Below are 12,616 nucleotides of genomic sequence, written 5' to 3' on the forward strand. Positions count from 1 at the left end.
AAAAGACGTCTTTACAGGTTTTTTCTCTTTAAAGATTTAGATTTTGTTAACCTTCACATCTTGAAGGGTATAGCTTCTTTATTGTACCTTTTTTCTGTTAACACATGCCCTCTTTTGAAAATGTGAATCCGTCAATATACATGGTGCATATTCACTGTCATGTAACCTTCCAAAGAAGCAGTTTTCAGAGTAATTACCTCTTTTTCATGGCAGACATTTTGACTTGTTGAAGCAGAAAGAGCACAGGTGTAACATTATATCGTTAACGATGGCTCCATTCCATTAAGTGTCCCTTTGAATCAGTGACTAAGGCCATGTCCAAATACTTTCATACTATTAATACTATTCAGCTACTACCACTACACAGCCTAAGAATGCACAATGCCACAAACCAACTTAACTAAATGAAATGTATGCATCAGAGTTATTAATGACACCTTTGCTTGTCTTGGTGAGCCAAAAGTCTAAAGCTTTAAATATAACAAACACATGAAGTACATCTATGTGACAAAACAATAAGTCAACTCTATAACTTTTTATCTTGTGCTCTCTCTTCCCCTTCAGGAATACACCATCGATGTCTTCTTCCGCCAAAGCTGGAGGGATGAGAGGCTGAAGTTTGACGGGCCTATGCAGGTTTTACCCCTCAACAACCTCCTGGCAAGTAAAATCTGGACTCCTGATACATTTTTCCACAATGGGAAGAAGTCAGTGGCCCACAATATGACGACTCCAAACAAACTGCTACGGCTAGTGGACAACGGCACGCTGCTTTACACAATGAGGTGAGACAGCATTACAATGACTCCCCAGTCAACACAGCCAAGCTAGCATCTTTCTTCACCTGTACTTTGATACAGCAGGTTTAAGATGAATACTTGTTTTAGCATACTTACTCATTCAAGAATATCAGTTAATCAATTTTAAGTTGTATAGCACCAATTCGTAACAAATGTTATCTCAAAATCCTTTACTAGACCGTAATCTTTGAAGAAAATAGAATGAGTAAGCAACATTTTAAAGGAATCCAGCAGGACAAATGTTGGTGTCAATCTAGGCAGTCTACCGGGACGGTCCCATATTCAGGCTCTGTGTCCTGAGTCCCAACCCACACCTATAAGACACTGATATGTCCTGGATTTGAACAGTCCCTGTCCTGGTTTTAACAAACCAAAACACTCCACCAAGCTTACAACACTGATTTTTCAGTATACATATCAATGTATTCACCAAGACTGTTGTTGTTTAAACCAATAGTAAAAACATCACCAATGTACCATGAGTCAAAGTTCAATACTGATTTGTCTGTACATGTGTCAATCAATCTCAGGGTTGTGGCTGTTACTTAGCTAGCTTAGCTTATCACACTAATAGGACCTGCTGTATAATGACAGGTAGGCGAGCTATCGTGCAGAAAAGGAAGTCAGCATTTTCTAAAGAGCTCCAGAAGAGTTACAGCTTCCTTGGAAAAGTACCAGCCAATGAACATGCTGCCTTTTGCACACACTGCAAGTGTCGGTTTCCAGTCGCCCACTGTGGAAACGTCAACATAAGAAGCCGTAGTAAAACAAGCGCAAACAGACTGGAAGTAGCTATCTTACGATCTACTTCAGTGAGGCAAATGCTGCAGAAAACCAACTGAAACGGACTACTCATGACTGAACCTTTTCCGACCACCTTGTGTGACCAATGCAGGTAAAATTAAGAGTGTCACAATTTGGAGGTTTGAAAATATGGTCAGCATACGCCAATCCCAAGAAATGCATGAATGTGCACCTTATATATGGTGCAGAAAGAGTCCATGAGCAAGTTGTGAGAAGAGCATCAGCAACCATTTTTATCTTTTAACTAGCAGGGTTCCTTTTACTGCCATTACCTAATAAGCTTTAGCGTGTGAAGGAGTGCCTGCGTGAAGGCAGGAAAATAAATATATAGGCTGATGGGTTCATTCAGACCAAATCAAAGGATTAGAGTTTTATATACCAGTTTTCCCAGAATTTTCTTTTTTTTTTTCTTAGATTTGATTTATTGATTGCTTTCACAGCATAAATTAAAACATAAATATATATATATATATATATATCATAGAAATGTTCTAAAACAAACTGCATATGTAAGCCTTAAACAAAGAATCTTGAAAGTAAACTGCCTTCATTGAGTTTTATCAGTAGCTCTTTAAAGTGGAGCTGAATCAGCAAACTAATTCATAACTTCAACCTCTCTCTTGGACTTGTATTAGGCTTGTCAGAAATCAATCGCAGTATGAGAGTAAGAGAGAAATGAATGTATGCAACCATATGTAATGGGAGTTTAACCTATATAAGGCCAGTCATGTTCCTAATATCAAAATGCCAGACTCATGGTGTTGATAGATTAATAGTCAGGATTAAAAAAATTGTTTTTTGGAGCAGTTTCAGCAAATTAACCGGCATCATTTCTGATCATTTAATCTGTATAAGTGTCAGATCACACACAGACAGCTTGCCAAATTTTCTCTTGATCACAGATTTCTATTGTGCTCATGTCGTTCCTAAAATACACCCTGAAAAAAAGAAAGCATCAGACACCATGACAGTCTCTTAGTACTATTATCTACAGTACAGGAGCAAAAATAATTCACTGATTTCAACCCATCTAAGTAATTATTGAATCTGTCAATCAATCAGCCTTAGCCATATCTTTGCAGCAGAGCCTTCCATGTCTAGAAGAGAAATACATTTATGATGCTCGTCCTCGAGGTCAGTATTGATTTTCAATGCTGAAGATGAAATAATGAGAGATTTTTATTTGAAATCTCACAGGAGTAGATTTTATGCAGTCACAGAGTTCTCCCAAGGCCAAGACAGACGGCTGAATTTTGATGAAGTATGTGTTTATAAAAGAAGTAAATGTTTGGTTAGAAGCATGAAACATTTTGTCTGTCGGACAATGCAAAAAGTCTTTATTTGACACCCTTATCAGTCATCACATCTCTAGTTTGAAGGTACATTTCTATTCACTTTCAATCTACCAATCAAAATGTTCTTTATTAATGGAAAATAACTCAAACTCAAAATAATAAATAACTCAAAATTGTAAGTTATTCTTTGTGACAAATTCTATTTAATCTGGAGGTAATTTAATATAGCTTAAAGAAGCAATAATTCTGACTCGTAGGGTTTGAATTTGGAACTACAGTCCAAACTAAAAACACTGGAGAGAGCCATCTCCCACCGCATTATAATGGACCTTTATGTAAGCTTCACCGCACCCTCCTCCCTAGAGTCGAGACATACGCAGGCTGCAAGGTCGCAGACACGGAAACTTCAGTATTTACCAGCTCTGCATCGGTCTTGAAACCTTTCTGCCTTCTAACCTCTCCTTTTTTTTAAAAAAGCATCTCCAATATTTCTCCTCCTTTCTCCTTTTCTTTTTAGTACATTTTTGGTCGTGGAGCTTATTAGAAAATGTCGAGGCTTTTTAAGTCGGGTAGAATCAGTTTTATTTGAACCAGTTTGCTTGCCCCCTTTCTTCCCTACAACACCTTTTGGCTTGCCATTTGCCTGAAAAACCAAGGGCCGCACAAAACGGCATTGTGGAGGTGGAGGACATACTGGCTGCTGTATTGTTTTCAGAGAAGCTAGCCCTTCAACATAACATGGTTCCTTAATGTATGATGATATAGTAAGGTCAATTCATGATTTAATTCAGTAGATAATCTTACATATTGGTCCTTTAAGAAATCATAAGGTTAAAAAAAAAATGTTTCTCAAGTATTGGCAAAATATTTGCATTAAAACAAACCTACCTTCGTAATATAACACTGCTTATTTAGTTGAAGGGATCCAGAGATCAAGATTAGTTTTCACTACTAGATAAGGCTCTAAAGCAAAGACTGATAAGTAAGTTTTGCATGAGAAAACCTCAAAGGCATTAAGCTTTAGAATACGAATCAATGTATTTTTAAAAACCACTAAACAAATGCTTAAATCCCTTTAATCAGCACGTCTGCAGCATCTGAACTGACAGACGCCGTGAAGGGCCTGGCTCTGCAGAATTGCGTCATTATTTTTGAAATGAGACAGCTCGTATTGTCTGCCGGTGCTGCTTTAGTCTTGTATTCCGGCAAGAGCATTTATCACTCTCTCTCAGTTCACCTCAATTTACCTCAAATTCTTTAGGCTTACCAAAAGCAATTTTGTTTCCCCGATAGGGAGAGTTAATTTAAGAAAAGTAAGAAAACGTACTCTCCAAATGCAGGGCTTTTTATTGTGGGTTTGATTTATTCTCAATCCCCAAATTAAACTTAAGAGTTGATGAAGCAACAAAAACAAACAGCTATACAGGGATATAAAGTTCAAAGTGATGAAAGGGATTCCAATAAAAGCATGCTCCACTTGACAAATAACAACTTAACACTCACCGTTGTGCAACTGCAGACCGTTAAAACACAGACTTCGTAAATATTGTTGGATTTTGAATATATGTCATATTTGATAATGTTGTCACTATAAGGTCCCTCGCAGGGCTTCTTGGGGGGGGGCATGGGAGTATGCTAATCTAGACTGCGTGTGTTTTGTAGACCTGGGATGGCTTATGATCATGTCCCTCGGGGGGTCATGCGGGGGTACTGCGGGAGTATGGGGTCCTGGGGCCGTTGCTGCGAGCCATCATGTCCCTGTATGACCGAAGTGAGAGCTATGTCCGCATTCTCAGCACAAAGTCAGACACGCTCCCTGTGCATGTTGGCCTACGCCAGGGCTGTCCTTTGTTTCGGATTTTCATGGACAGAATCTCAAAATGCAGCCGGGGGAAGGAGGCTTTCCAGTTTGGGGACCTCAGGGTTTCATCTCTGCTCTTCGCAGATGATGTTGTTCCGTTTGCTTCTTCCTGCTGGGATCTCCAGCAGGCATTGGGGCGGTTTGCAGCAGAGTACAAAGTGGTCGGGATGCGAGTCATCACCTCTGTGTCCGAGGCCATGGTTCTCTGATGGAAAACGGTGGACTGCTCTCTCTGGGTGGGGAGTGAGTCTCTGCCTCAAGTGAAGGAGTTCAAGTACCTCGGGGTCTTGTTCATGAGTGAGGAGTAAAATGTATCGCGAGATTGACAGGCAGATTGGTGCGCCGTCTGCAGTATTGTGGGCGCTGTGTCGAATTGTCGTAATAGATCGATTTTCCAGTCAATCAATTTTGCCAACCCTCACCTATGGTCACTGTGGGTAGTGACCGAAAGAATGACATCGTGGATATAAGCGGCAGAAATTAGTTTCCTCCGGAAGGTGGCTGACTAGAGATTAAGCGAGAAGCTCGGACATTCGACGGGAGCTCAGAGTAGAGCCGCTTCTCCTTCATGTCAAAAGGAGCCAGCTGAGGTGGTTTGGGCATCTGATCAGGATGCCTCCTGGCCGCCTCCCTCTGGAGTTCTTCCATGCATGTCCAACTGGGAGGAGACCCAGGGGTAGACCCAGGGCTCGCTGGAGGGATTATCTATCCCTTCATGCCTGGGGACGCTTTGGGATCCCCCAGGAGGAGCTGGAAAACGATGCTGGGAAGAGGGATGTCTGGGGCAAATTGTATAGCCTGCTGCCATTTGGGACCCGGCCCTGGATAAGCGAAAGATAATAGATGGATGGATGGATGGATGGACTAGAGGGTTTTGTATAAAAAAAAAAAATAAATAAAATAAAAAAACTCTTGTTACCCCATTCACAGTCTGCTACATAGTGAGTTTGTCATTTTGTAGTGCTGACTGAACTTTTCGTTTGAAAAATAAAACCATATACAGTAAACTTGAAGGGTCCCACAACAGACCTTGAAAATAAGCATACAACATAAGTCCCTAACCTAACACAATATAGCATCATGCCTTGGCCCTTACTATATTGTCTTCCAGAATAAACACTAGAAAAAATAGGGATTTTTGGTCACCAAAGGACAAAACTTACAGACTTTGGTGAACCCTGACATTACAGCTTGCACTGAAAAAATAATCATTTGATCTCATTTTGCTGCATCATTTTGACTACATTTATACCAATTACCATGAATTATAATGGACCTTTATATAAGCTTCAGGTGAGATTGTAATAACATACAGATCCTGTAACATTTCATTTAGCATCATCATCATCAGGTCAACATATTGATTTGTCCTTGACTTTGGTTTGATTTTAATACCTGTTTAACTACACAAACTCAACTCAGCCTTAGCTGTACATCGTGTTTAGTGGTGATAGATGAACGTTAACTAAACTAGAAGTAGGGGGATTGTAAACCTTTTATCAGCTAAACACGAGAATGCTGGCAATGCCACGGAGCATTTAAGCTTTGCTTTTATAGATTAAAGAAGAGCGGATGTGTGGAGATGGAGGCCCACAAGCCACTAGCACGCCTGCAGACACTCCCTTCTTGTTTAGATTTTTATGAAGACTTTTCTTCGCACTGAGAAAGCTTGTTCTGTTGTTGATGTCATTCTAATTAAGTTATCTGTAATCTTTTATTTAATTTATGTTTTGTTTATGTCAGAACGTCAGAGCAGTTTTGCACTGAGATGAATTTGGTCAATTAGTAGCCAGTTTAAGTGCTGTATGATATGCAGCGGCGCATTGCTCACATTTGATTTATGGTGTATTGCATTAATTTGCGTAGTTACTGAGCCACTTACCAGTAATGAGGCAGCGCCAGAGAGCAGACAAGGGGGTGTAAAAACAAGGATCACAGGGTTGTTGCAAGTGCAACACCAGCAGCTAATGAGATACAGTAAGTTTGTCTGAGGAAGTGGTTTGTTATGTTTGTAGGTTTTTTTTTATGAGAGCTGTATTAAATAAGTGGAGCATTCTGCAACATGAAATTCTGTTTACAATGGGGAGACCAACTGAATGTACTTATTAAAAAAATAAAAAAATCTACAATGTACTTGATACCATACATGCTTATTTTTTGCATGTACCTGTACAAACTACCAAGGCACACAGTAACTACTGAGGCACACAGTACATTCCCACTGAAATGATCAAGATATGTTCATTGTAGCTGATAGTTTTATAAATGAGAATGACACAAATGCAATTATAATGTCATTTACTCACTCAGACATCTGTTCTGATCACGATCGGCACCAACAACTCAGTTTTGATTTGATGCTTTGAATATCAATGCTGCAACTGAGCTACCCAGTTTGTTGTTTATTTCTGAGAAACTTAGTCCACTGTAAGATTGTTTGGTGAGTTGCTGTCTTGTTTGATCTCAGTAATGTAATCCCATTGATGATTTGATGTGTATGAATGGGATAATGTGCACCAGTTCTCTATTTACTTACAGAGTGCATTTTACAACTGGACCATCTGACCAAATAAACTAAACTCTGGAGCTCTCTGAAAGATTTGGGGTTTTTTTTGTCAATCAACTGAACTCTCATGATTACCACTGGTAGCCGTGAAAGAGTAACTGTTGCTCTCACACTGTGGCTTTATGAACGAGTTATTTGAGATTAGTTACGATGTAAAAGCAGTACAGAGATTTAGCTGGAGAGCCTAAACATTTCAGAATTCATTTCACATTTCCCTATTCATGCCATGTCTGACATTGAATATTAGTTTCATGAAAAAGCAATCTGTGTTTTGTTTTGTTGCTGACATGTGTCATCCTGTCTTCTGACTAGTTGAGTGTATCCCTGTCTCCCTCTCTCTGCCCCCTCAGGTTGACCATTCATGCCGAGTGTCCTATGCACCTGGAGGATTTCCCGATGGATGCACACGCCTGTCCTTTGAAATTTGGAAGTTGTAAGTCAGTCCAGATGTTCACAACAAAAACAGAGTTCACGATAAGATCACAGACACAGTGATGACTGTTCTTTGCAGGTATTGAGCACCTTTCATGTGCTCGACACTAAAACCTCAGAGGACCGAAACTGCACGAAACATATCAATCTGTTCCTGTTGAATAACTGTCATGAGAAGGGTTTCATTTTGTAACTTACACGAATACTCGCCACTGGCCTCAAGTGAGAGTTCCCCTGACCCATCCTAAGAGTAAACAGCCATGAAGCTCTAAGAGAAAAATATGAGCTACTGAGGTTCAGCATTATGAAATCTTGAACATACTTAAAGTCTGTTGGCAGAGTTTCTCCACAGTTCACTCCAAGCAAACTCAAATGGTGCAATGCATTGAAATCTTAATCAGGCAGTTACAATGTTACAATTCACTTAGCAGATGCTTTTATCCAAAGCGATGTACATCAGAGAGTAAGTTCAACACTAATCCATTCATACACCACCACCGAAGCAGCGGGAGCAATGCAGGGTTAAGTGTCTTGCCCAAGGACACATCGGACATGTTGCTCAGCTGGGGATTGAACCCTCGACCTGCTGGTTGAGAGGCGACGACTCTACCAACTGAGCCACAGCCGCCCAGGCAGTGGAACAGGATTAGTACAATTGTAAAACATCTGAACGTGATTTGTAAATTATTTGAGCTGGCAGCAGTCAGTTTTTGATATGTTAATGATATGATAGCCAGACGTTCCACACTCGAGTCATCTGGCAGGCAGGAAGGCTTTTTACAGCTGCACGCTCTGGAGAAGATGCTGGTTTCATTTTGCCTCCTACGTGTTTTAACCAGTTTTATTTTAATTATTTTTTTAAATGAAAGAAAATTAAAGTTTTTGTTCCACTTTCCCTCTGGGGAACGAAAGACAAACTCCTCCTAATCCTGCCATCAAATATAGTGTAAACTTGAGTTTAATATGACTGCCATTAACTAACATTACTGCCCCCGAACACTGATCCTGATGCTAATGTTAGGTAATGTTACAAGCTAATTAGCAATCAACTAAGCTTTGATGATGAATTTCTTGCTATTCACTTATTGACCCAGCAACATCAAAAATACATGAAGCTGTCTGTATTTTTGTAGGCTTTCACGTTGGCTGTGGTGTAAGGGGATGGATTTTCTCCTTAATATATCCAAACAGCAGAAGTGAAGTTCTTTGTTGTTTTTAGTGATTGAAATCGTGTTGTGAGTGCTGCATAACGGTAACAAGTACCCATGGGTTGTTATACCTTGGCTATAATTCAACGTTGGCGAGACGAGAGCACATTTCAAAAGATGATGATAACGTATGATGGAATATAAGTGGCCTGAAACTTGCATATCATAGACGTACCAGTTCCATGTTGAACCACATCAACCACATGAGCTTAAAGCACAAGAAGAAACCAGCAGAGACAGACAACAGGCAGTCTCACTTCACATAACTTCCCAACCTTGTTAGTGATGTGTGATGATACCAGAGTGACGAAGATTAGCTGCATGTCCAGACAAGCCTCCATCACGGCTAATAACAGCTGCGAGGGTGGAGAAGATATACGAGGGAAGCGCAGCAGAATTGTCCAAAACAGCAAAGTATCTGTTAAAGAGTCCATATTCTGCCCTTTTTGGGGTTCGTATATTTAATCTATGTTCCTACTTTTGTACGTTCACAATAGCTAAAGTTCGAAAAAAGTGTCTGTTTTCATGTACTGCTCCTCCTTGCTCCCTCTACGCTCTGAGTCCGTCAGCTACGCTCTGTTGAGCCCCCACTCTTAGACCCACGTGGGCCAAGTCTGCTCTGATTGGTCTGCCGATCCGCTCTGTCGTTATTGGTCAGTTGCTCAGCACGCTTCTCGGAAACTTTGAATTTTTGCACATATATGTGTCTAAACATGCACAGGACACTTGGACAACACACTAAAGGGCATACAAAACCAGAAAAAGCAGAATATGGGACCTTTAATAGAGAACATGGAAAGCTCTCACCACGGAGTCATAAGTCACCACCGGTTGTTATTTCATTCAGAACAGGGATTTGAAGACTGCTGTCCTGCCCCAGTTTAGACATGAGGCCTCAACTAACTCAATCAGAGATCATGCAGCAACAGAAATCTAAACATACACATAAGCAGACGCACTTACAGACACTCAAAGGCTTTCATCAAACAAGGTAAGACGCAAATCAAGTATCACAAAGGAGAGGCGAAAAGGGAATAAAAGTGAGTCTTCATGTATTTCTTAAAACAGTGAAGAGAATCTGTGGTTCTTAAATGTAACAGCAGGTTGTTCCACAGTCTTGGTCCAGTACAGAGAAGACCCCCTCCAAAAAGTTTACAATGTGATCGTGGGATAGTTACAAGTCCTTGATCTGATGAGCTGAAGGGCCTCTCTGTACTGTTTGAGGATAAGAGGCCATAAAGAGCTTTAAACACAAACAAGATTATTTTGTTAGGAATCCTGTACTGAACTGGAAACCAGTGCAGGGGTACGTATGTGATCTCTTTTTGGAAGTTGGAAGTCAGTCCAGATTTAAGTCAGAACTAGAACAACTGTCATTTCCATTTTAAAGCCACACTTCTAGCTCTGCGACAGACTGATAATCTGTGTTATATAATTATACTCTGCTACAATTTTACAGGTCTCCCTTGTAAAAGAGATTTTGTATCCCAGTGTGAATATTCCTGGTAAAATAAAAGTTAACTCAAAGATTGTCATCAGTTGTTTTTTTTAAAGTAAGTGGATGGAAATTGTGAATCACTGCTGTAAACCACATTGGCAAAATCTTGTATGTAAGGTTGTTCAACTTTAGCTTCTTTTCTGCTACTTCAGAAGATTCCTTCTACAGACGCGATAAATGTTAAACCTCTAGTGCATCATATGTTCATTTCTAATCAATGTTCTACTTTTTCTTTCTTCTACCATCTCTCAACAATCCAAGATGCTTACACCAACAACGAGGTGATCTACCTGTGGACTCAGGGAGACGAGCGGTCCGTCGCTGTGGCAGAGGATGGCTCCAGGCTCAACCAGTATGACCTACTGGGACACGTAATTGGCAAAGAAACCATCAGTTCCAGCACAGGTAACTTATATGCTATCCTCAAGGCCTGAAGGCAGTAAATGTAATACTTTCAAGCAGATTTTGTTTTTTTGTAGGAAGATAAACAAAACAACACAGCACATTAAGTTTGTAAGCCTGCGGTGCGAGGATGCTCAGCTAAGCGAAACTTCACTACTCTTTGACAGATCTTGTGGACACGACACATTTTATTTTTGATAGAGGATAATGCAAGCAGTGCGGAAAAATTGGATTATCAGGGTATGAAACGCCTACCTGTGAAACATAAGCTCTTATTAGTTTATCTGCATAAAATGAGGACTTAATCGAATGTACTTCCTGTATTTCTGTCTACAAATACTGGCATATTTGTGTTTTTTTTTTTTTATAAACTAACAGTCTGCACTTTCCTCCAGTTTGTGTCATATTGGATTCAGCTTGCATTATTTGGGTCCCAGGAGAAAATGATGACTTCTCTCTTTTCTGAAAACCATTCAGCGAATTTTACAAAGATAATATGGAGAGGTGTGCCAGAGGTGAAAGTCTTATTTTCCATTCAGGGTTTATTGGGGCTATAGCCTAGAGTCGACTTTAATAAGCACAAAATTAAAAGGGAAATGTGCCAGCTCATGCCGTTGATTATGTATTTATTTGATCTGAAACTCTCTTCATCCAAACTGCTGCAGAAACCTTTTATCTGTCGCACACAATCACATCACTCACTCTTTATTCCCCCTGTAAAGCCTATGGTAGCGCCTTAACATAAAGGGCTGGAAAACAAAGCTAAGAGCTATAACAACGAATAATTCACAGCAAATATCTGAGAATATATAATAGAGTTCAACCACCTCCGATCAAATTATGTGATTTAACTGTGTTTATTAGCTGTTATCGTGTAGAAGAAATTATAAGTTGCTGTATAATTGTGATAAAGATCATCAACATCAATCTCCAGCTTTAGATAACTGAAGAAGGCTGAAGTTATTATTAGTGCAGAGCTACAGATAAAAGGTTGCTTCAGTGGCGCAGTAGGTAATTACTGAGAGTGACTGGCTTAAAAACTGAGCCACACTGGCCTCTGATTTTCAGAGAACTGGCCTCTGTTGTGAAGCTGCAGTCTGAGGGTGAGCTGCACAGTCAGAGTCACACACGTCCGTCAGATTTTCATGTGCGTTTGAAGACTGAACCGCTTTGTTGAATGACACCAGGGATGTTTACTCGGAAGCAGAGAGTGTGGAAGCTGCTGAAATAAGAGCACTTGTGTAACTCTGCAGAGACACTTTCCTCGAGCTCATCTTTATTGTTGTGCTTGTTTGGAGGAGAAACTTTAAAAATCGATAGAATTGCAGAAGTATTAAGAAGGAGAAACACTAACTTAAGTCGGGCTACAAGAACCAGAGAGAGATTCTTTCATAAACTGCTTCGGCTCGAGGATGTTAGAAAATCTAATTTCTTTAAACTTTAAACTTAATGGACTACGGTGAGTCGAGGGAACGGGAGGATTTGAGACGGTTCAGCTCTGCTTAGAATCTGCTCAGAAAAATACAACACCTCGGGGAATGTGAGGCTGTTTTTCTCATATCTTTGCGACACAGATTACAGACATGGCAATGAGAGCTGGTGCTTAGGGGAACTGAGAGTTTGTCCATTTGCTGACATCACTCTCATCATCCGAGCTCAAGGAAACATACAGTATAAAGTTAGCGTGGCTCACGTACATATCCTTTACATCTACAGGAAAGAGAGCTTTGAGAAAATGTAAGAATGAATT

The 12,616-nt window shown here is 40.1% G+C and overlaps 1 protein-coding gene across 4 annotated transcripts in view; it reads left to right on the forward strand.

The window, feature by feature from the left end:
• gabra3 (gamma-aminobutyric acid type A receptor subunit alpha3) overlaps positions 1–12,616 on the forward strand; it is an 86,399-nt gene that overhangs the window by 54,750 nt on the left and 19,033 nt on the right. For all 4 annotated transcript variants that reach the window (XM_061055647.1, XM_061055649.1, XM_061055650.1 and 1 more), the window contains exons 4-6: positions 565–785; positions 7,677–7,759; positions 10,726–10,869. In XM_061055647.1, coding sequence (XP_060911630.1) covers positions 565–785; positions 7,677–7,759; positions 10,726–10,869 — 448 coding nt within the window. The remainder of the gene's footprint in view (positions 1–564; positions 786–7,676; positions 7,760–10,725; positions 10,870–12,616) is intronic.

The sequence above is a fragment of the Labrus mixtus genome, chromosome 14 (genome assembly GCF_963584025.1).
Source record: "Labrus mixtus chromosome 14, fLabMix1.1, whole genome shotgun sequence".
NCBI classification, from domain to species: Eukaryota; Metazoa; Chordata; class Actinopteri; order Labriformes; family Labridae; genus Labrus; species Labrus mixtus.